The 26,102-nt window shown below is 33.7% G+C and overlaps 1 protein-coding gene across 2 annotated transcripts in view; it reads left to right on the plus strand.

The window, feature by feature from the left end:
* The window catches only part of LOC136041678 (myosin-1B-like), a 99,683-nt gene that overhangs the window by 16,791 nt on the left and 56,790 nt on the right, over nt 1-26,102 (plus strand). For both annotated transcript variants that reach the window (XM_065726401.1, XM_065726402.1), the window contains exons 3-6: nt 1,140-1,342; nt 10,338-10,514; nt 15,027-15,229; nt 19,207-19,301. In XM_065726401.1, the coding sequence (XP_065582473.1) occupies nt 1,140-1,342; nt 10,338-10,514; nt 15,027-15,229; nt 19,207-19,301 (678 nt within the window). The remainder of the gene's footprint in view (nt 1-1,139; nt 1,343-10,337; nt 10,515-15,026; nt 15,230-19,206; nt 19,302-26,102) is intronic.

Raw genomic sequence — 26,102 nt, forward strand, 5'->3', positions numbered from 1 at the left:
CTAAAGTTGACGTCTTGTCGACATTTTGCTCTTTAGTGTTTGACTTGTTCCTTTCTGTGTCCACTTGGAATAGCGAATCGAACGTATTTCTTGGCAGTAATTTCAAATATAATACTATAATACTCTTAATACTAGATTAGCCAACTGTCAGCTTATATTTAGTTAATCAATTGATCCCAATGCTTATTACCATTCTTAAACACACAAAAACCAGGATGGTTGGCCCCCAATCCCCCATTGCACTTCCTGGCTGAAGGGCCAAGAATCGGAGATCAGCACCGCTGGTAGGGACTGTAAAGTTCAATGCTGTGTTCTTCATCTCTTTTTATCTTTTTTTTTAAACACGCAAAAAAAATCTGATATTTCTGATAAAAAAATTTCTGATAAAAAAAAAGAAAAATTTCATGATTTCCCTATGTTTTGAATTTGCCTCCTTAATTTATAATTTCTACTTCGATAAGGAGAATAAAAAACCCCTTTTTTGTGTTGTCAAAATTCGTCAAAATGTCTATGTGATTACGAAACTTTAGAAATCGAACACCCGTCATGTCGATTAAGAATCAAATAAACGGCATAATTGCTTGTGTTGACATCGATGCTAATTCAAACGCGTCTCAGTTATTAAGTACTCGTTAACTGTGGTAACCCTATTTGACTTTATTGAGCAATTCTGTTACATTTATTTTTGTTTTTTAAGAGAAATCCTATGTCATTTTTTTCTGTAGGCCATCTCTTCCTTCTTCTTCTGAAAGAACAAACCAAAGTGCTTCATGCAAAATAAATTCGACTATTTTTTTAGCTTTAACTAATACTGGATCTTTTTGGGTACTTTTAAACACCGTCGTATCCAAGATTTTTGCTAGGGTTTACAAAAACAAGTTTTTCAACACTTACCAGAAATTTGTTTACATGCGTTTGGTTACATTTTTTACGAGTCGGAGGGGGGTCAGACCAGATAATACCCCCCCCCCACACCTTCTTGGTTACGTCCTTTCTCTTAAAGTACCACCGCTGGTGCCCATTGATCCAACGTTAGGGTTTTCACACACATCGTGGTGGATTTTCTTTCAGACAAAAAGCAGAGATGTAGTAATTATGCAAAAGGTGAAAAAGAAATAATTTAACCTTTATAATTGCAGGATTTATCATTGTAAATGTTTATCAACTGTTTTTGAAAACGAGCTGGAAGATGCCAAAGCAGTGAATCGTAGAAGCAGAGAAGAACAGAAATTGTACAAGAAAAGAGTGGATATTATTGAGAAGAAATTGAAGGAACATGATATGAAGAAAGAGAAGATAATGAAAGACATTGACCGACAAAAAGCCATTCATATAGAAAAAGGTAAGACTTCTTTAATTCATTAGTTTCTTTTCAACCTGTAAGCGTAAAGGTTTGCTATCAAAGAAATAGAGTATCTTAACACGACAAGTAAAAAAGCAAAAATGAGTATAATAGCACCAAAATTTTGAGACAAACCAAACATTGGACAAAAAGCCATTCATATAAAAAAAGATAAGAGTTCTTTAATTAATTATTTTCTTTTCTACCTACCAGGGTACAGATATGGAAGGCGTCAATATATTTTTCTATTATTATTATCAAACGCAAAGTAAAAGAGAAAAAACGGGTATAATGACACCAACATTTTGAGACAAACCAAACAATGGATTTTTTTTCGTAAAATTTTGAGCTGATCACATTTGTTTACCTGGTTTTAAATATTTTTGGCAGTTACAGTAGATGAAGGCACGCCATCTACTGTAAGTTGACAATCAACTTTCTTCAGCAACAGCAACGAATGGTTTTCGGAGCTTTGGAATAACGCACTCTTTAAAAACCCTCTTCAATCAATTTTACAAGGAGGGAAATTCTGTCAACGAAGCTCGAACTGTCTGGAGGGAATTTGACGAGGAAAATTTAATTTATGTTAAACGAAATTTCATTGAAAGAGTTTTCCGTGAGGGGGATTTACCCCTCCAAATGTGAAGGGTTGCTCCTTCCTTAATAACTTGTTCTTTATGCTAAGGTTTGACTGTTAGTCCCAATTTTCTTTAAGATCGTTTACTGAAACACAGGGGCAGTTTAATTTTGATAGGAACTTTTTTGACAAACCAAACAATGGATTTTGAGACATTTTGAGACAAACCAAACAATGGATTTTTTTAAAATTTTGAGCTGATCATATTTGTTTACCTGGTTTGTTTACAGTAGATGAAGGCACGCCATCCCTGGGACTGCTACTTTGCAGTAAAGAAACTATGTTTACTGTGCGTTTAATTACTCTAGGCTCAACAGATTTGCAATGGGTCGTGTTGTGTTGGTTCGTTGGAAGAGAAATTGATGAATAAGCCGACGTCAATGTTATATTTGAATTCAGTAAGACAGCTACTAGGTGTGGAGGGTATTTAAAGTCTTGCATCTGGGGAAGGAGTAACTTTTACTAATAAAACCGTTATAAATAACGGTTTTAATAACGTTATAATAAAATAACGTCATAATAATACCGTTATGATTAATCGAATATAAGCTAACAGTGAGTATTTCTCACTAGATAGTTTTTTTTTCAAACCTATTTTTTTCCAAAGTTTTTTTTTTTCAAAGTTAAAAAACGTTTTTTAAAAGTTTTTTTTAAAGTTTTTAAAAAAGTTTTTCATAGTTTTTTTTTCAAATTTTGCACTCAGTGGTTCTTTACTAGGTAGTAGCTATTATTTCTACCTAGTCAGTAGGATTCATTAGAAGGTGACGCATTTATTAATAATTTGATAAATATAGTCTACTTTGCATATCGTCGTCGTTTGAAATTAGAAATGGTGTTAAACAGCGTAGTAGTATTTTACCATGGTTGTTTGAGCCACGTATTAATGATATGGTTGATCATTTTAGAAAAGAATGGGCCACAACGGTATCACTAGGAACCCTTAGTATATCTCTGTTGATATTTGCATGATGATGCAGTGGGGGTCGGTAAGTCTCCAGATTCTGTTAAATATACTAGAAGCATATTTTACTAAAAAGAAATTGATCTTGAAAAAAAAACGGATATAAGAGTTTTTAGAGGGACAAATAATCTAAATGACGAACGAAAAACTAAATTTCTCTATAATGAGTTTGAAAGTAAGTGAAAGATTTAAGTATTTGGGAGTAATCTTAACAACTAAATGATGTTGGAAAGAGCATGTAAAAGAGATGATTAAGGGAGGAAAAGGAATTTCATCAACAGTCCTACGTAACTCAACTCTTTCAAGTATAGAAGACTTAAAGATGGACAAATATGTTTTTAATACTAAAGTGCGTCCTACCTTAAACTGCAATACCTTTAGGGCTAGTAAACTATATCTCTGTGGCTATTTGCATGATGATTTGGTGCTGATCGGTAAGTCTCCAGATTCTGTCAAATATACTAGAAGCATATTTAACTAAAAAGAATCTGATCTTGAAAGAAAACGGATATAAGTTTTTAGAGGGAACAATAATCTAAATGATGAACGAAAAACTAAATTTCTCTATAAAGATGAGAGTTTGAAATTAAGCGAAAGATTTAAGAATTTGGGAGTAATCTTAACTGCTAAATGTGGTTGGAAAGAGTATGTAGAAGAGATGATTAAGAGAGGAAAAGCAGTTTCACCAACAATCCTACGTAACTCAATTCTTTCAAGTATAGAAAACTTAAAGATAGACAAATATGTTTTTAATACTAAAGTGCGTCCTACATCACATTACGTACATTAAGGAGATTACACTACATTACGGAGCCGAGCTCTTGGGATATGAACCGGCAGAACAGTTGGAGTCAATACAACTATACTACTTTCGATTCAATGTTTTAATTTAATAAAGGGGTTTATTCAAAAAACAAACAACACAGAAACACAAAGAAAACACCAAAAAAAGCAATATTATAGAATAATTAACTGTCCTTAAGCTTTCGGTTGGTTGGAGTAACCCCTCAAACATAAGAATAAAATTTGAAAAAGAGAAGAAAAGGAAGAAAGAAAGACAAAAAAAAAAAATCTGCACTTGCCCTGGTCCTGGTCACAACATCACTTCCAAACAATTTGAGAGCGGATGAAATTCAATTTTTTATTCTTCAGAAATTATACAGGCGGAGACAAACTATTTTAAGATCTCTGCGAAAATGACTCACATTTGCCGACTTTTTCAAAAATTCAGGCATATTATTCCAATATTTGCCCCGATATAATGAATTAAAAATAAAGACCTAGTTTTAACAGCTTGAGGTGTTATCACATTATTATCGTTTCGTGTAGAATAATAGTGTTTTTAAAAGATTAACTTGAGTCCATTTAACGTCACATATTCGGGTTATAAAAGGAGACCTAGGATTATTTGCGCTTAGATTAAGTAGACTGGCACAAATGAAACGGTACTGGGTAAAGGTTGCTAGTCTACCGGATGATAAGTTATCAAATACAGCTCATTTGGAGACCCTACGGTTGAAACAGAAAAGGTCATGCCCTTATCAAGTAAAAACTGTATTTAATGGAGCTGGACTATCTTATATTCGAAATGAGGGGTTAGGTCAGCCTGAGAAGGACGGATCGCTTGAGGCTCGGTTTAGGAGTAGAATGGAAGACCTGGAAATCCAGATTAGGAATCAGGCATTAAGGAGTTCAGAGACGCGGAAGTTCTGTGCCCAGGTTAAAGAAGTTTTTGGTTACGAATTTTATTTTAATTAGATTTACCGCCCGAGACATAGGGACATGGTTTCATATTCGAGCGAATTGTCTACCATTGAAAAAAGGAAAAAAGTATAAAATAAGAGTTTTGCCACAGACGCAATACTGGAGTTGAGAATGTGGCACACATTCTGGCTGGATGGCTGCATTTTCTAATTTAAGAAATAAATTTTTGAAGAGGATACTCGTGAGTTCCCCGGGATCCTGCAAGCGACTCTAACAAGGGCAGCCATCCAGGTTTGTAGATATGCCAGTGAAGTGATAAAGAAAGAAGTGACACTTTTTTTTGGGGGGGGAGGGGTAGATGATTATTATTTAGATTATTTTTTGTGATGTATGATTATAGAACACTGTGTTGTATGACCTTGCTAGGTTTATAAAGATAGTTTTTTTTGTATGCATGATATTGATGTTGAAAGGAAAGGAGGGTGATAAAATTTTGCTTTTTGCTGCTGTTGTTTTTGCTGTGAGAGGGCTGTTGCTTTGGTCGCAATACCATACTCTGTCGAAAGCTCTAGCAATATCGAATGACATTGCCTGATTTCGTATTTGTTTCCCAGAAGTTAGATCCACTCCTGGTGCTGGGCCATTAAGCAGTCAAGTGTTGAACGCTTCCGGTGAATATTGGTGATTGGCGGTGACCTAAAAGTTCATTTGACTTCAGATACTGATAAAGTGAATGATTTGAACCTTTTTTGTAAACTTTCCCAAACCAGGAGAGGAGGCTAATTGGTCTATAAGAGCCCATGCCTGTTGAATTACCTTCTGGTTTAGCTATAGAAATGACATGACAGATTTCCATAGGCTTGGAAGGGTTTCAGATGAAAAAAGACACCTGGAAAAAGAATGATAAAGCTCAATCAAATTCAGCACTGCAGGTCTTTAAGACAATATTAGGTATGTTGTCATGATTGGTCAATATCTCTATTTTATAGTAATGAATCTCACTTGTAACATTTTATTTTGAGACCACGCTCATCTCTCGCTCAAATGGTAAATAGTCATAGCATCACCTCTGAATGCCTCCTTTAAATCTATTTTAAAAGAAAGCGGTAAATAGTCATATAGTCAATAGTCAAACGGTAAATAGTCATAGCATCACCTCTAAATGTCTCCTTTAAATCTACCTTAAACGAAAGCTGTAAATGGTCAATAGTCAAACGGTAAATAGTCTTAGGATCACCTCTGAATGTCTCCTTTCGAGAAATTGATTTTAATGTTACCTTGAGACTCATTGTAGCTTGATTTAAGTTTATCTAAATTTACTATGGCTGTCTAGCGCCATGATTCCCAATGTTGGGTGCGTACCCAACCGGTTATACATGATCATATTTTGATGGGTCATGGGAAGGATGTGCAACCTTCAGCTGACTGCTCTAGAGCCTTAGTTTTGAAAAAAAACAAAAAAACAAAAAACAAACACATTTTTCATGTGAATAGTGTTATATTCAAATGCATTCAAAGAGCAAAAAAGATACATGATAGCATTGCAATGACGTCGTATATTGTATAAAAGGTGTTGTATTCAGTCAATATTTTCAATTAGAGTAGAATATACCTAGAGGACTACCCCCCAAGAATATACTAAGTGTCTTAAACGAAAAATGTCTCAAAAAATATACAAAGTCTTAAACGAAAGCCTGGACAGTTGAAATTAAATAAAAGCGTTTAAAAAAGAAGTTTAGACTGTGGTCTACATTAGAATCAATTTTTAAATGACTGTGTGCTTCGAGTTGGTTTTTTGTGGGTGTTAGATTAATGTTTAAAAGTGAGGTATAGATTAGAATTTAATTTAAAAATTCCTTCTACAGCATGGTTGCTGAATATATATATATATGTATATATATATATATATATATATATATATATATATATATATATATATATATATATAGATAGATATATATATATATATATATATATATTTATATATATATATCGTATTGAAAAAAATTGACCTTCACGTCAAACATAATCCATTGTACAAAATACGTAAAAAAAAGATGTGTCAAAACTTACTTAAAAAGTCGAAAAGAAAAAAAAAAACAAACAAATAGTTAAAAACAAAATCAATGACTAGTTTTCCTGGCTATTATACAACTCAACAAAACTCGAAGCGAATCTCTTCTGATATCATTTATGTTTAGCGGGGATGGAAGTCAGTTTTAGGACTTCTTGGGATTTTATACGAGACGGTCTGTTGCGGGCGGGAAGATTGGGTTCAAGCTTACCAACGTAATGAGCTTGAACTTACATAGTAGATAATGATATGAAACCTTCCCTTTGCCATTTATTGATTATAAGTGCTCGTTTTTGGACATTTTCAATCTTATAAATATGCTCTAAAGAAAGACGAAATTCACACTTTCAAGAAGGGGTGACTTAAAAGAAATAACTATCATAACTGGCGATTTATTAGCGTTAACTTTCATATTCAACAAAGAAGCATCTTGTGTGACATTGTCAAGTAAAATCAGAATTGAGCTTTTAATATTTCGTAGACAAAGTGCAGACAGGTCGTCCCCATACTTCCATCGCTCTGTGTGATCAGTCATTAGGCTATTAACCATTATAAGGAGAAAAATAGGACCCATCAGGGTTCCCTGGGGCACCCCACAAAAGATAGGAAGGGAATTGGAATAGATATTTTTATGTTTATGCACTTGAGAACGATTTGTTAAAAAGGAGGCAACAATTTTAACGGAAATTCCTGGGATTTTATCGCTTTGAGTTTAGGGATTAGATGGTTTTCCGAGAGAAAGGAGGGGATTAGATGGTTTTCCGAGAGAAAGGAGGGGATTAGATGGTTTTCCGAGAGAGGGAGGGGATTAGATGGTTTTCCGAGAGAGGGGTGGGGGAAGCTTGCATAGTGCTATCTAGGTGTTTATTATGCTCACTGGCTGTCTGTCCAGGCGGTTCATCCAGAAGAAAATCAAGGTTCTTGCACGAGTGACCCCCTATTTCTTTCACTTTCTTAAACAATTGCTGAGGTTTGCTCTGTTTTAAGCAATTTTATTTTTTCTCACCATAACGAGAAGTAGCACGACTTATTTTTTTTATTTGTTTACGGAGGGCATCATTGTTCTTTCCAAGGCGAAAAAGTTTTAGTTTAACGGGATTACTCCTTTTATTTTTTCATTAATGTAAGGTTCGTCTAAGGAACATACCCTCTTGGTAACCTCTGGGAAATATTTTTGGTAATTTGTCATTATTTATTTTTGAAACAAACTAACCTTTGAATTAAGATTTTCACACGACAAAACATCATCACGACTCTTAGACGTAATCCAAGATCCAAAATCAAACATACCCTGACTTGTTATTGGCCGGTACGAAAATTCAGAGACTGAATAATTTGTTTTAAAAACTAGCAATGTTTCAGTTGTAGCATGAAATGATAGCTATCTCTGAGGGGGGAGGGAGGGGAGTTGGAGTAATGTAAAAGGTTTCAAGGTGGGCTCAAATAACATCCAAACTGGTTCCTCCTTTTGTAGTAGAGAAGTCAAAAATTTGATTAAGCTTCTGATTTTTGCACAGATAATTAAGACTTAGTTCGTTTGCGTCTACTGCTATAAAAATACCGGCATTTGAATAATTTGTTGTTACAAAGTCATGACTTGCTTGCAGCCTATCATGAAAATTACGACGAGAACAAGCATTCTGTCTGGGTGGATGATAAAATGAGTGAATGATTATATTAGTATAAGGCCGAGGCAGGCATTTGGGCTTAGTAGATATCCAAATGATTTCATCACAATCGCCTAGTCTTGGCACATGTATAAGGGCAGTAGATTAGCAATACTTCGCAAAAATTATTACTCCTTCTCCTTTTTTCCCCAGTGGGTGGTTGACCGGTCGTAGCTTTATAAACTTGTGAAAACCAGTCATTTTAAGGCGGTTTAAATTCTGTGCCCGGACTTCGGTAACTGCTATTATATCAATCTGATTCACTTTACCTGTTGCTTCTAACTCAGTTTACTTTTCAAAATTTAAACTTTCGGCGTTCGTAAGGAGAAAAAGGGGAAATGATAATGTTTTTTTTTTTTTTATCTAACTCATTTTTGAAACTGATTTTTGGGGTTGTTGATTTTGTGGCAGACTTGGATGTTCAGCGTAATTTCCTCTGTTGTCTAAAGTTTACCCCCTCTCACTATTGCCATTGAATGAATTTTGAAGGGCAAATATTGAAGATGTTCTATTTCAAGAAAAATGGCTCTGTATTTTATTTCTAAAAAATCTGCCGTGGTGTATATAACTTACCGTTAGTTTAAAAAGTAACGTTAGAACGTTAAAATTAAAGAAGATTAAAGAAAATATAGAAGACGATTTATTTCAAGAAAAATGGCTGTGTATTTATTTCTAAAAAATCTGTTGTAGTCTATATACCTTACCGTTAGTTTAAAAAGTAGCGTTAAAACGTAAAAATGCAAAAATGTAAACTGTGATTTCACCTGATACTATAATTAGGGTCGTCGCTTCAGGTTACTTAAAAAAATAACATGAGAGAAATAAGGTGAAATGTTGTCCAGAAACTGTTCAGTAAGAGAGGCTGCTACTGCTAAGTACCAGCGAAGGGTATTCAGGTAAGGCAGTACGCTCTTCTCGCCTGTAAGTCCAGCTGTCAGTACCAAAGAAGAGTACTAATGTACCAAGGATATCACAATGGAAACATTTCTTGTTCCCTTGGATCCGTCTTAGGTGACCGAAAATCGTGACTTTCTAAGATTGCTAATATGGCTGTTTCAATATTATGAAGTTTTTAGGGCAATACCGTCAATGTTGCCACATTGAACCGTGAAAATAAATAAGCCAAATGATTAGCATAATTTGTTAGCGCTTTTGGTCCGTAAAATTGAATATGAGAAGTCTGTAGATTCCCAAGGGCAGCTAAAGCTTCAAAAGGAAGTTATATCTTCCTAGGCTGTTTGGTCCCATGCGTTTTAGCTTAGTTTTCTTTTGTTGCTTTTTCACTCTTTTTTTTCTTTTCTTTAATTGTCACCAACTACAGCCAAAAACTGCATAAATGCAAATGGAGATCTTTCCCCCTAAATCTTAAAATCTTAGATCTTTTTCAATATTGATGTTTTTATAATTGATCTTTGATCCTTTTTATACTTGATCTTTTTATATAATTGATCTTTTTATTTATTTGATCTTTTTTATATTTGATCTTTTTATTATTGATCCTTTTTATAATTGATCTCTTTTTTTTATAATTGATCCTTTTTTATTGATCTTTTTATAAAATTGATCTTTTTTATAATTGATCTTTTTATACTTGTTCTTTTGTATAATTGTCTTTTTATATAATTGATCTTTTTTATAATTGATCTTTTTATATAATTGATCTTTTTTATCATTGATCTTGATCGTTTTTGTAATTCTTGATCTTTTTTAGTATTTTGATTATTGTTGTAGTAGTTTCCATTTAGTCATTTCAAAAAATCAGGTTTCATTTTTGCTGTCCTTGGTACTGTTAAGTTCGCGTAGTATACCTTCTGAATATTAAGGGCACTGCGATGCACTTAATTCTATGTGCATTTTGCCTCAAACCATGATTAGCGGTGAAAGGCGCCTTTAATCAGTTTGTCTCTTCACAGCCAAGCCATGAATTAAAGGCTAATGTTTTGCATTTCTAGTGGCAAGTTTGAAGCAATTTTTTGAGAAGAGAATTGAAGAAGTAAAAAAGGAAGCAAAGACGCACTTGAGTAAGGTTCAGAATTCGCATCAAGAACAACTGTCATCGTTAAAAAAGGATCTAAACGCACTCGCAGAAGCAAAGATGTGTCTTGAGGCGGACTTAAGCAATTCGAAAGGTTAGTTCTTGGCTCAGAAAAAAGTAACATGAACTCAAATGAATTATACTACCGTGCATATATAAAACGCGTGCATATATAAATCACATATAAGTGTTTTATCCAAAAGAGGTGTGTGGGTATTTTTGCTAGGCAATTTGTTATACCTACTTAGGATCAACCCTATTTTGTTGGTCTCTCGACGCTAGCTTTAAAAAATCGAAAGATTAGTTAGTGGATATATTAATAAGAAAAGAGACTGAAAGAAAGTGTCAATAAGTCTATTAAGTGTTCTCTGTACTCCCCTCCCCTAAATTTCGAGATCTCTTATAATTTCTTACTGTAGAATTCCCTTTCGATCTTCTGCCACACAACCCCCTTCTCTCCCCACGGAATTCCAGGGGCGTGTGTGTGTATATTTTTGTTAAGTTCAGAAAAAACTAATACCACCTATATGGAGCCACATATGTGGAATATTTATAGAGGGAGGGGGAGAGTTTGAAGATTCTGACATGGTTAGTTCTGCCACTGCCTACTATCTTTAAGTCGATTTACTACTGAAAATCGCTACTTTACTACTTTTTTAATTTACTACTGAATTTAATTTAATTTACTACTGAAAAAAAGGTAGGCTATGCTTGAAAGATAGTGTCTCAAAAGACCTGAGCTTTGGGTAGGAATAATCTTAATAAATCAATTAGTACTTGTTTTACCTAATTCAGATAAATTAAAATTATTTTCTTAGTAATTTTGGATTGTCTTTAGTTAGATTGGATTAATTGTTAAAGAATAAGGTCAGTTCTTTCTGCCCCTGCAGTCTGTAGTCTGAAAAGACATTTACAGAATCTGCAACTTTTGCGAACAAATATTTTCGTGTTAAAGAGCAAGGTCGAATTGCCACTCCCTGCTTACTATGGCTTCGAAAACGTATTTCAAGAAAATATATCTTTAGCAAATAAGAATTTTAACGAGGTCATCATTGTAGGCCCCTTTGAAGCCATTTTGCACATCGATGTATTTTGTTGTTTTTTTTTCTGTCCAACGATAACCTGATCCAATGATCATAAAATATCTGAAGAGGGCTCATTTGAGTGGAACTTCAAAACTTTAATACCCTCTTAAAGTAAAGGTAGAGACGCACAAAAATATTTTCTTAAAATCTTTTGTTACAACCTAAAATGTTATTGTGACATTTTATGTTTATTCTATGTTATTATGGTGAGATTGTATGGTGAGATGCTTGAGAGGATATGGCATCATAGGTTACCGGCTGATATAGTCTGCAGGGGGGGGGGCATGATGCCCACCTCATCCCGCAAGAACTTGGTAGTAGGTTTCTGTTTTTGTGTTTAATGAGATATATTTTTATCTGAAAGGTGATCACATTATCTAAATCACTTCTGTATAGAGATTAGATTTCAGCTATATGCATATAGGTATGGTTATAAAACTTTTGAAAAAATCCTTTGCTTAGGAATCACGGATTGCAATAGCAATCCGTTATTGTTATTTTTATTTTTATCAAGTATCCTCATGAATATAATGATGAATGTGAGGATAAATCCAATCAAATCCTAGAAAAGATCCGTGTAAAAGATACGAAAAGATACGTTATATTAACTTAAATTAAAATTAAATTAATTTTATATTAAATAATTAATAATTATAATTTTATTAAATAATTAAATATTAATAATTATAATTAACAATAAATAATAATAATAATTAAATAAATTTAAATTAATTATTAAATTAAAAGATACGTGTAAAAGAAAGTCTGCTGCACGCTTAACATTTATTTTAGCGGGACCTAAAACTAGACAAGTCTGTTTGCTGAGATTGAGCCCCCCCCCATCTCAAAAACAATATCCGACGCGCAATATTGTAACAAAATGGATATAGAAAAACTTTGATGTATTTTAAGGTATTTTATCCCCCCTTCCCGAATAATCGTGGATATGCTCTTGCTAAGTATACGACGATGTGAAATTTATTTATAACTTTTTTTTTCAAAGGGACTTATAATGGGTGGTCTAAAACTTAAGAGAGGATTGTTAGAAACCTAACATTTTAGTTTTCTTTTCAAAAGTAAAAGGTGATTGGATTGAAGAATGATTAGCAATCATGGAGTGCTATTATGATAAAATCACGTATGCATTATGACAATAGCTTCTAACAAAATCCACAATCCACGTTTTAGGACTATTTTTAGCAAAAAGGAAACTTTTTTTTTTACTTTTTAGGCTTTCACCTGTTCCCTTTTTATGGCACTTGGTATTAACCAAGTTATTCGACTTGTTTATTAACGGTATTGCCGTTAATTTGGAAAAAAATAGAAAAAAATGAAGTATTTTCAACTTACGAACGGTTGATCAGATCTTAATGAAATTTAATGTTTGGAAGGATATCATGTCTCAGAGCTGTTATTTTAAATGCCGACCAGATCTGGTGACATTGGGGGGGGGAGTGGGGACGGGGGAAACCCAAAATCTTGGAAAACACTTAGAGTGGAGGGATTGGGATGAAACTTGGTGGGAAAAATAAGCACAAGTCCTAGATACATGATTGACATAACCGAAACGTATCCGCTCTCTTTGAGGTAGTTGGGGGGGGGGGAGGGGTTAATTCTGAAAAATTAGAAAAAATGAGGTATTTTCAACTTACGAACGGGTGAGCGGATCTAAATGAAATTTGATATTTAGAAGAATATCGTGTCTCAAAGCTCTTATTTAAACCCCGACCGGATCTGGTGACTTGGGGGGGACCTAAAATCATGGAAAACGCTTAGATTGAAGGGATCGGGATGAAACTTGGTGGGAAAAATAAGCAGAAGTCTTAGATACGTGATTTACATAATCCGAATATATCCGCTCTATTAGGGGGGGGGGTTGATTCTGAAAAATTAGAAAAAATGAGGTATTTTCAACTTACGAACGGGTGAGCGGATCTAAATGAAATTTGATATTTAGAAGGATATCGTGTCTCAAAGCTCTTATTTAAACCCCGACCGGATCTGGTGACATTGGGGGGAGTTTGGGGGGGACCTAAAATCATGGAAAACGCTTAGATTGAAGGGATCGGGATGAAACTTGGTGGGAAAAATAAGCAGAAGTCTTAGATACGTGATTTACATAATCCGAATATATCCGCTCTATTAGGGGGGGGGGTTGATTCTGAAAAATTAGAAAAAATGAGGTATTTTCAACTTACGAACGGGTGAGCGGATCTAAATGAAATTTGATATTTAGAAGGATATCGTGTCTCAAAGCTCTTATTTAAACCCCGACCGGATCTGGTGACATTGGGGGGAGTTTGGGGGGGACCTAAAATCATGGAAAACGCTTAGATTGAAGGGATCGGGATGAAACTTTGTGGGAAAAATAAGCAGAAGTCTTAGATACGTGATTTACATAATCCGAATATATCCGCTCTATTAGGGGGTGGGGGTTGATTCTGAAAGATTAGAAAAAATGATGTATTTTTAACTTACGAAGGAGTGATCGGATCTTCACGAAACTTCATATTTAGAAGGAGCTCGTAACTCAGATCTCTTATTTTAAATTTTCAACCGGATCCAGTGTCATTGGGGGGGGGACCGAAAATCTTAGAAAACACTTAAAGCGGAGAGATGAGGATGAAACTGGATGGGAAGAATAAAAACCTGTATAAGATACGTGACTGCCATAACCGGACCGGATCTGCTCTCTTTGGTGGATTTGGGGGGGGGGGGGTAATTTGGAAAAATGAGGTATTTGTAACTTACGAAAGGGTGACCAGATCCTAATGAAATTTGGTATTTAGAAGGATCTTGTGCTTTAAAGCTCTAATTTTAAATTCCGATCAGATCCTGTGACATTGGGGGGTGCTGGAGGGGGCTAACCGGAATTCTTGGAAAGCGTGAAAATTGGGGTATTTTTATCTTACGAATAGGTGATCGGATCTTATTTCAATTTGATATTTAGAAGGAATTCATGTCTCAGAGCTCTTATTTCAAATCCCGACCTGATCTTTTGACACTGGGGGGAAGTTGGAGGGGGAAATCTTGGAAAACACTTGGAGTTGAGGAATCGGGATGAAGCTTGATGGACATAATTTATATTCTGAGGTATTTATAACTTATGAGTGGGTGATCGGATCTTAATGAATTTTGATTTTTAGAAGGACCTCGTGACTCAGAGCTCTTATTTTAAATCCTGATCGGCATTAAGCCTCTGATTTTCCTTTAAATCAATCTATTGATTCTTAGAATTTTGTTAGAGCTCATACCATATGAGCTCTTGGCTCTTAGCTCTTCTTGCCTCGTCACAACTGCCATATGAGCTCTTAGCTCTTGTTTTTTTTTTTAGCAAAAAAGGAAATAAGATCAGAAGGATCAACGAGATCAGAAGAATTTAGGATCAGAAAATTTACCTGTTAAAGGAGTCAGAAGGGGGCGAAGAAGAGATTTTGTCTTAGTGTTTGTAAGTTTTCTTTGTTTCCAAGTTTCATTCAGTAGAAACCTCCTTTTTTGCAACTTTATTCCTTTTTTTGTAGGGACGATCAAAATGTTGACAAAAGAAATAAGTGAACTGAAACTAAGCATTAATAATCTTGAGAGCCTTTTGACTTCTGCAAATGAAACAGAAAATTTGCTTAGACTCAACCTAGGAGATAAGACAAAAGCTTTAGAAGAGAAGGAAAGAGATGTGACCACTTTCAAGGAAGAAATAGAAGCGACGAAACAAGAGTTAGATAAGGTATTTATTGAATTATATTTTTATGTTTATAGGGGAAAACATTTACTCAAAAGAAGTTCTGTAGTCAGTCACTCGCTGAGTACGTTCCAGTGTTCTAATAATTATTTACCGTAATAATTTGATCATAAATTATTTATTAATTTTTCACTGTAATTATTTTACCATTTTACTTTATGGTATTTTATTTTTTTTTGTTTACCTTATTTTATTTAGCATTATTTTTTTATTATTCTATTATTTTTCCATATAATTTACATTAATTATTTTACTAATGTTTTACTATAATTATATTTTACCATGTTATTTTTAAGAATTTCATTTATTTTATCAATTATTTTTTTTTATTACATAGTACATACTATAGTTTTTTATTACCATAATTATTTCATAACAAATTATATTTATGTTTTTGCTATAATTATTATACTATATTAATTTTTTTCGGTTTTCCGCACTTAATTTACCTTTTTTTTTTAATTATTATCATATTATTTTACTATATAATTTACAAAAATTATTTTATCATAAAATATTTTACCAATATTTTTACGGTATAATTATTTTGCTATTTTTTCCTTTTTTCAGGCTGAAGGATTTTTCTTAACTTAGATTTTAATTTTTATTTAATTTTAATTTAATTTAATTTTTTTTTTTTAATTTTTCTAAACTGTCAAACTTTTGTGTAAAGAACAAGGTATTAAAGAGGTGGCAACATTTTCACTACAGAATTATTTCTGTCCATTTTAAATTTAACGGTGCTCCATATTTTCAGTTGAAAAAACGTGTTTTCTTACTTGATTTCTGATTGTTTTTCAAATAATATACATAAATAAATAATAAGTAAATATACATAAATAAGTAAAAATTATTCGTTTTCCCTTTTGGCACTAAGTATCATTAAATCTTTTTATGAACAACACCACCCAAAAAGAGGGAATGTCGCTATTCACTACAGTCAACTACTTTGATTTTAGAGTTTGCCATTTTTTACCTTTTTTACGGTGTAATTATTCTGTTATTCTATCCTTACTTTTTTCTGTTATTTTATCCTTACTATTTTTTTCCTTACTAATTACCTGGTTAAATTAAATAAAATTTTAAGCCAAGAAGCAAACAAGCAAAAGCCAAAATAAGAAAAAAGCTAAAGCAAGCCATCCAAAGACACAAAAATGAAAATAGTGTTGCATGGATGCTCCCTCCTCCTCCTTATAGATTAGTGTAATGTTTTTTTTTTCAGGTTTAAGGATTTTCTTAGATTTTTTAGCTCTTTTTTTCAAATGGCATCGTGATTGAAACAGTAGATAAGGACAACATCGTAATCGTTTCTTTCAAATCATATAGATTTTTTGGGGGACCAGATAAGCAAGATAGCTATTTTACACAAATAATAATTTTATGGTTGGTTATTTTATGTAAAATAGTAAAATTTATGGAAAATAGTCATCAATGTACGAAATGTTTAAGTGTTTAAAATAACTAATAAAATAATTATTTCAAGGGATAATTTTTATTTAAAAGTTTACAGGTTAGCTCTGTAATCGAATTAGAGTATAGCCTGTACTCTATGGTTGTCTATTAATGTAATAACTTATATAGGAAATAGTAGCCTATTCATTGTTTTCAGTTTAGTCGGATTTTATAGATGGTCCTAGATGCAAAACACATGATATTCAGTATTAAAGCGTTCTAAGCCCTTTTTTAGGTTTTTATGTTTTGACTTTTTTGACCAGTGTCAAAATTTGCTCGAGTCTTGACAACTTCAGTCAACGTAAGTGGTACCCTCGCCAGATGACCATAAATCTTTCTTACTGAATAAATATATAGTAATAAATAAATAATTAATAATCAATAAGTTTGTACTAAGCATTAGAAATAACATGAAGAATTAAGATTAGAAATAAGCATTAGAACAACAGGAAGGGTGTGCGAAAGCACAGGATAGCTGGCCCCCAACCCCCCATTGCACTTCCTGGCTGAAGGGCCAAGAAACGGAGATCAGTACCGCCGGTACGGACTGTAAAGTCTAATGCCGTATCCTTTACCTTTTTTTTTATTAGATCTTAAAGGCCAACAAACCGTGTATCTTGAAATTGCTATTTTTCGAGAACATCTTTTATGGCTTCAGGACACAAAAGATAGAGTGAACGTTTGACTATTTTATTCAAGTGATACAATGCTATCTATTTATATGTGTAAGATGAAGTAGCTAAATTCCTAGAAAAGCCCTGCAATTGAGCTTATTTAAATTCAGCGCCACCTTGCAGACTAGTTTCTATGAGCTGAGGCCTTATCCAGTAGGGGCTGGGTACCAGGTTTAAAACCTCTTAGAAACAATGTTTGTTCAACTCGTAAAAGCGGAATAAACTACGTTTTCTAAAGTTTTGTAAAAACAAACCTCGTCAGATGACGATAAATCTCTGATCTGTACAGCGTGATTCCATTGAAAACAATATTTTTCCAAGTTGACCCTCTTCATTTATCCGTCTTTGCTTTCTCAGTCCAACATTGCTTGGCACTTTCTCACACAATCAAGCTCCTTACAACGAACACTTCTATCCTACCTGGATTAGGGTGAACAGAACCAGTTGCCAATTAAACAGAAGACGGTGGAATTTATCCTCGCTGAATATATCCTGCTTTTCCTTCGGCTATTGGTAGGGTATATACACGATATTGATAGGGTATATACAAGGGTATTGGTAGGATCTGTTCAAGGGTATTTACGGGTATTGATGATCAAAATTGAAGTGCTGCAATTTTCAACTTGCCCTTATCATGGGCAATTTTCTCATCTTGATGGGACAATTCTCATATTGTTTTTATTTTAGTTTCCTCTACTATGGATAAGGTTTGGTCCTTGTGTACCGCTTAATCCTACGAAAAGAATTAGGTTCGCCAGGGCCATTAGTGGGGCATAGGACGTCGAATCGATGTTTCAGTTGCTGGAGGAACAAACCTGTAGCAAACCTGTCACCCAGCCTTATGACAGCTGTCATCGATCTGCAGTGACTTATGTTTAATTCTTATTAGAATATTTAATTCTTATTAGAATATTAATATATATTTAATTCTTTTTTCATTAAGTCTTTGATTAGGTATTAAATAAAAATCTACAACAATTTGCATCTAAATTCGGCCAGTTAGTCACAAAAATGAATCTAAGGCACCTCCCATATTGATTCTTTTTTGTTTTCTGAATATAAGTTTTTTCCTTACTGGAAATCTATGCATTTCCCTTTTCTTGGTTTGTTTTTGGGAAAACAAATAACTATAAAAATAAATTTTTCGTTATTATTTTTGTTATTTCCAGTTTATTTGTTAATTACAAATTTTACGTTATTTTTTTTTTCGAGGTTCAAAATAAGGCTGATAAATTAGGACCAATCATTTAACACTCTAAACCTGGCTAAATAGGGGCTATAAAAATAATATGAAATACACCATTTTTTTTTTTTTTAGTTTGGAATAAATAATCTGACGAAATTCGAATTACAAAAAAAAGGCAATTCCAATAAATACCAATAATATGAAAACAAACTGAACAGCAAACCACAAATTTCGTTCATATTTCTAAAATTATTAGCATTTAATTATAATTTTTGTCTCTTTGTGAATAAATGAATTTTATTTTATCTAATCGGCTATTTTATTTCGTATAATTCTTTTAAAGATTTTATTGTCATATTATTCTTTTAAAGAAAAAATTAAAGCTGAAAGTTTGGCAAATAGACATGATGTTCTAAGCTTGTCTGACCAGGGATTGCAAAAGTGACTCAAAATAAACCAAATTGTGGGAATTTGGAATAAATGATTTCATATATAATTCGAATAGAAAACAATAGCTAACTAAGTTTCTATCATTTGCGTAAGCTCTCGTTAACATAGATATAATTTTTGTCTTCTCATTGGAAAATTCATATTTTACTGTTTATAATAATGTATTTAATATAAATATATATTTAACTTTTTAAATAAAGGTGAAAAACGAAGCTGAAAATTTGGCGAAATCGCTCGAGGCTCTAAATTTGGATAACGAGGAACTACAAAGGAAACGTGAAATGGACCAAAATTTGTAAGTAATATTTTTAACTGTCAACTATTACAACCTCTCAACTACCGCGGTGTACATTCTGGTGTGTAGAATCTGAATTTACATTTGCAAATGTATAAAATATAAGGTTTTATGTAGTTTGTATTTTAATTTTAGGGACTTACGCGTTATAAAGACCACACTCAAGTTCTTGATCTGAGTAAAACTTTTTCTCTGTTTGCATTTGGAGATAATTAGCTTAGTCTCGGTGAGATAAACTACTTTACAGGTATATTTTAATTAAATATTTAATATATAAAGCTGGTTAGGTATATGCGGTCTGGGCGGCCTGCTTTCCATAATTTTCTGTCGTAGTTTCCATAATTTTTGTTGCTAAAGTATTATATTCACATCATATTTTGGTACATTTCATTAGGATTAAACTAACTTCACTTCTTCGATGTGGTCGCTATAGCCCATAAGTACCAATTGTCGGTTTAAGGCTGAAGGGTGCTGACAGACTTAAGGGTGAAGGGTAACAAGAACCATTTTCAAGACTTTTAGATTTGTAAGCACCATCTGTCCTCTATCAGCCTAATTTTAGCTTGAGGCATGCTTCTATAACCTCTAGCACAATATGGTCAGGTTTTACAATCCATATTCACTTGTTTGAAAATCAATTTTGTTGCGAAATTAATTCTATTTATTTATTATATATTTTATTATTATATTTATATATTGTATTTTATTTATTATATAATTCTGTATATTTATTACTGCTCTGCAGAAATTGGAAGTGTATATCTTATATATACATAGTTTTTCTAGGGTTCAAAATAAGGTTCTTGTGCTGGATACGTAAATAGTTTTCTGTTCAGGATTGTAAAAAAAAGTATGTGAAATGTATGCATGTAACTGAATAGTGAAAAAAGCATTTAACTGAATAGTGGGTTTTCATTTTGTCTATACTATGTAAAGTGTTATTTGGTGGTATGTGAACTAGAGGCACAATATTTTTTTCCTTAATTATTTATCGTAGTTACTTATTTTGAATTATTTTTCCCTACCTCCCATGAAGTAAATAGGCTGCGGCATATCGAAAGAGTAGGTAAAGATGCACTAATGGAATCCTTCAGTTTTTATCTCATTTCTGTAGAAGTATCAGATATATACTTTCGATTTGAGTGTGGCGCTATGTAGAAATTCTTAATTACACTTTTCCTTTTTTAAATCAGTATATTCTGCTAACACTTTTCGAAAGGCTTTTGACCTGGCAACTTTAGGAATTGAAGAAATTGTAATGTCATTTTATGAATTCAGATTGAAGATTTACGTCAAGAAAGCTAAGAAGGTTCAAAATATCTCCAGACATACTGTGGTGTAAAGCTGAAGATAATATATGGTCAGTATAAAGCTGATATTCTGCTAGTCTCGGCAATTATGTTGAATTCAGCCTACATGCTGAATATAAAATGCTTAAAACCCTCTTAAAGATGGCTTTCAAGAGGCTACTTTCACCGGGACTTGTTTCACGTGGCAACTGATCACCGACGGCTTTCTAATAGGTTTTTTCATCCACAAGTTTCCTGATGAAGGTGATTTGTCCAGTGGGAGGTTACGACGACTTAGTTTTGTTTCTTCAACTCATATTGTGAATTACCTAAGAAGCAGACGTAGCTGCCGAGTCAAGACGCTTCTGAAGCGACGGTAACGTTGAAGGTAGCCAACAGTTAGCCTCGTTGCTTTAACTTATATTGGGAATCTCCTCAAAAGCTGAAGCGACGATAACTTTGTAACGTTGAAGGTAGCGAATAGTTAGCTTCGCTGCTTCAACTCATATTGGGAATATCCTCAAAAGTAGGGTAAAATTTGCTTGTAGAATACCAATATAGCTGCTGAGTCAAGACGCTTTTGAAGCGACGGTAACGTTGTAACGTAGATAGCGAACAGTTAGCCTCGTTGCTTCAACTCTTATTGGGAATCTCCTCAAAAGCAGGGTAAAACGTGCCTGTAGAATACCGGTAATGCAGCTGAGGTAAGACGCTTTTGAAGCGACGGTAATGTTGTAAGGTTGAAGGTAGCGAACAGTTAGCCTCGTTGCTTCAACTCTTATTGGGAATCTCCTCAAAAGCAGGGTAAAACGTGCCTGTAGAATACCGGTAATGCAGCTGAGGTAAGACGCTTTTGAAGCGACGGTAGTGTTGTAAGGTTGAAGGTAGCGAACAGTTAGCCTCGTTGCTTCAACTCTTATTGGGAATCTCCTCAAAAGCAGGGTAAAACGTGCGTGTAGAATACCGGTAATGTAGCTGAGGTAAGACGCTTTTGAAGCGACGGTAATGTTGTAAGGTTGAAGGTAGCGAACAGTTAGCCTCGTTGCTTCAACTCTTATTGGGAATCTCCTCAAAAGCAGGGTAAAACGTGCCTGTAGAATACCGGTAATGCAGCTGAGGTAAGACGCTTTTGAAGCGACGGTAATGTTGTAAGGTTGAAGGTAGCGAACAGTTAGCCTCGTTGCTTCAACTCTTATTGGGAATCTCCTCAAAAGCAGGGTAAAACGTGCCTGTAGAATACCGGTAATGCAGCTGAGGTAAGACGCTTTTGAAGCGACGGTAGTGTTGTAAGGTTGAAGGTAGCGAACAGTTAGCCTCGTTGCTTCAACTCTTATTGGGAATCTCCTCAAAAGCAGGGTAAAACGTGCGTGTAGAATACCGGTAATGTAGCTGAGGTAAGACGCTTTTGAAGCGACGGTAATGTTGTAAGGTTGAAGGTAGCGAACAGTTAGCCTCGTTGCTTCAACTCTTATTGGGAATCTCCTCAAAAGCAGGGTAAAACGTGCTTGTAGAATACCGGTAATGCAGCTGAGGTAAGACGCTTTTGAAGCGACGGTAATGTTGTAAGGTTGAAGGTAGCGAACAGTTAGCCTCGTTGCTTCAACTCTTATTGGGAATCTCCTCAAAAGCAGGGTAAAACTTGCCTGTAGAATACCGGTAATGCAGCTGAGGTAAGACGCTTTTGAAGCGACGGTAATGTTGTAAGGTTGAAGGTAGCGAACAGTTAGCCTCGTTGCTTCAACTCATATTGGGAATCTCCTCAAAAGCAGGGTAAAATGTGCTTGTAGAATACCGGTATAGCAACTGAGGTAAGACGCTTTTGAAGCGACGGTAGCATTGTTACGTTGGTAGCATTGTAAGGTAATGAATAGTTAGTCTCTTTGCTTCAACTCAAATTTGGGGAATTTCTCAGAATCAGCGTAAAACGTGCATGTAGAATACCGAAATAGCTGCCGAGTCAAGACGCTTCTGAAGTGACGGTAACGTCGTAACGTTGAAGCTAGCGAATATTTAGCCTCGTTGCTTCAACTCATATTGGGAATGTCCTCAGAAGCAGGGTAAAATGTGCTTATAAAATACTGACATAGCTGCCGAGTCAAGACGCTTCTGAAGCAACGGTGACGTTGTGACGTTCAAGGTAACAACGAGTTAGTCTCGTCGCTTCAGCTCATATTGGAAGGCTCCTCGGAAGCAACTTAAAGCATGTGCTTGTAGAAGATCGACATAGATTCTGATTCATGACGCTTCTAAACCGATAGAAGGTGTTAAGAAGCTTTATCACCACAGGTTAGTAACCTCACGGTCCGATTTTGCGGACGCTCGATTGGAGCTATATGAGTTTGTGTTGCTCTAGCATAAAGAGAACGAGCTCAGGCAAGAGAATAAGAGAACACATTCAATTTGGTTCTGATGTAAGAGATTTACAATAGTAAAGTAGTGCGATTTTTGTAGATGGCTTCTGGAACGGATGATAACTTCAGTTTTTGAGAAGAGGACATTTCCCTTTACTCCAAGCAACCAGACCAAGCGAGATCTGAGGATATATACAACCATAAAAGCTTTGTAGAAAAATAATTAAATAAAATAGCGAGGGTTATGCTACTTTTCAGCATAACAAGATTTCCCAAAATTTTGCAAAAAAAAAATAGAGCTACATTTACTGAAGAATTGTATATGGTGGAAACTAAGAAAGAACAAAAAAGTCTTTAATCACTATTATTCTAAAGAAATTAAAATAAATGTTGTTGATTTTAAAATTGAACCTTCTGAATACTACTTTTCAGAAGTCTTTACTTGAAGCTCTGAAAGCTTCTGATGCTACTTTTCAACATAACAAGATTTCCCAAAATCTTGCAAAAAAAGAGCTAGATTTACTGAAGAATTGTATGTGGTGGAAATTAAGAAAGAACAAAAAAGTCTTTAATCACTATTATTCTAAAGAAATTAAAATAAATGTTGTTGATTTTAAAATTGAACCTTCTGAACACTACTTTTCAGAAGTCTTTACTTGAAGCTCTGAAAGCTTCTGATGCTACTTTTCAACATAACAAGATTTCCCAAAATCTTGCAAAAAAAAAAGAGCTAGATTCACTGAAGAATTGTGTGTGGTGGAAATTAAGAAAGAACAAAAAAGTCTTTAATCACTATTATTCGAAAGAAATTAAAATAATTATTGTTGATTTTAAAATTGAACCTTCTGAATGCTACTTTTCATAAGTCTTTACTTGAAGCTCTGAAAGCTTCTGATGCTACTTTTCAACATAACAAGATTTCCCAAAATCTTGCAAAAAAAAAGAGCTAGATTCACTGAAGAATTGTGTGCGGTGGAAATTAAGAAAGAAAAAAAAGTCTTTAATCACTATTATTCTAAAGAAATTAAAATAAATGTTGTTGATTTTAAAATTGAACCTTCTGAATACTACTTTTCAGAAGTCTTTACTTGAAGCTCTGAAAGCTTCTGATGCTACTTTTCAACATAACAAGATTTCCCAAAATCTTGCAAAAAAAGAGCTAGATTTACTGAAGAATTGTATGTGGTGGAAATTAAGAAAGAAAAAAAAAGTCTTTAATCACTATTATTCTAAAGAAATTAAAATGAATGTTGTTGATTTTAAAATTGAACCTTCTGAATACTACTTTTCAAAAGTCTTTACTTGAAGCTCTGAAAGCTTCTGATGCTACTTTTCAACATAACAAGATTTCCCAAAATCTTGCAAAAAAAAAGAGCTAGATTCACTGAAGAATTGTGTGCGGTGGAAATTAAGAAAGAACAAAAAAGTCTTTAATCACTATTATTCGAAAGAAATTAAAATAATTATTGTTGATTTTAAAATTGAACCTTCTGAATGCTACTTTTCATAAGTCTTTACTTGAAGCTCTGAAAGCTTCTGATGCTACTTTTCAACATAACAAGATTTCCCAAAATCTTGCAAAAAAAAAGAGCTAGATTCACTGAAGAATTGTGTGCGGTGGAAATTAAGAAAGAACAAAAAAGTCTTTAATCACTATTATTCGAAAGAAATTAAAATAATTATTGTTGATTTTAAAATTGAACCTTCTGAATGCTACTTTTCATAAGTCTTTACTTGAAGCTCTGAAAGCTTCTGATGCTACTTTTCAACATAACAAGATTTCCCAAAATCTTGCAAAAAAAAAGAGCTAGATTCACTGAAGAATTGTGTGCGGTGGAAATTAAGAAAGAACAAAAAAGTTTTTAATCACTATTATTCGAAAGAAATTAAAATAATTATTGTTGATTTTAAAATTGAACCTTCTGAATGCTACTTTTCATAAGTCTTTACTTGAAGCTCTGAAAGCTTCTGATGCTACTTTTCAACATAACAAGATTTCCCAAAATCTTGCAAAAAAAAAGAGCTAGATTCACTGAAGAATTGTGTGCGGTGGAAATTAAGAAAGAACAAAAAAGTTTTTAATCACTATTATTCGAAAGAAATTAAAATAATTATTGTTGATTTTAAAATTGAACCTTCTGAATGCTACCTTTCATAAGTCTTTACTTGAAGCTCTGAAAGCTTCTGATGCTACTTTTCAACATAACAAGATTTCCCAAAATCTTGCAAAAAAAAAGAGCTAGATTCACTGAAGAATTGTGTGTGGTGGAAATTAAGAAAGAACAAAAAGTCTTTAATCGCTATTATTCTTAAAGAAATTAAAATAATTATTGTTGATTTTAAAATTGAACCTTCTGAATACTACTTTTCAGAAGTCTTTATTTGAAAGTCTGAAAGCTTCTGATGCTACTTTTCATTATAACCAGATTTCCCAGAATTTTGCAAAAAATAGAGCTAGATTTACTGAAGAATTGGTTGTGGTGGAAACTAAGAAAGAACAAAAAAGTCTTTAATCACTACTATTCTAAAGAAATTAAAACAATTGTTGTTGATTTTACTATTGAAGCTTCTGAAACTCATGGATAATCCGTGATAATCCCCAGAATAATCCGTGGAGCTTAGTCTTTGCTGGATTATGGAAATGTCCTGAAATCTGCGAAAATCTACTTGGGTGTGGGGATTTTTCAGTTCACAATAAAGTCAAGTTTTTCGAAATGTTGGTGGAATCCGTGTTACAGAATATGGATACTATTTATTGAAATTTTGTTTCTTTTGGGTTTGGAAATATAGACAGGGGAGCCTTCTGAGGATGATGGCTGCTAGACAGATTAGTCACCTCATGACCTAGATATATGCCCACCGAAACATACTCTTTAATCTACTTTAAGTATTTTGTACTGATTTTATAATTTGGTGAATCCCAAAACCAAGTTTTTCTTTTAATAATGACTCCGATTCTACCTCTTTTCAAGAAGAAAAGAAACACTAGCACATCGTTTTTTATCCTGTTTTTGCTTTAGTATACTTAGTGAAGATTTAATAGAAGACTTTAGCCAATATGGCCTACGATGTCTAAAACGATTCTCCCAACGAAGGTTTTAGATATGCTGTGGATATTTAATAGCACAAATAATATCTGTTATAAAAATGGTTGACTTTAT

The sequence above is a fragment of the Artemia franciscana genome, unplaced genomic scaffold (assembly GCF_032884065.1).
Source record: "Artemia franciscana unplaced genomic scaffold, ASM3288406v1 PGA_scaffold_32, whole genome shotgun sequence".
NCBI classification, from domain to species: Eukaryota; Metazoa; Arthropoda; class Branchiopoda; order Anostraca; family Artemiidae; genus Artemia; species Artemia franciscana.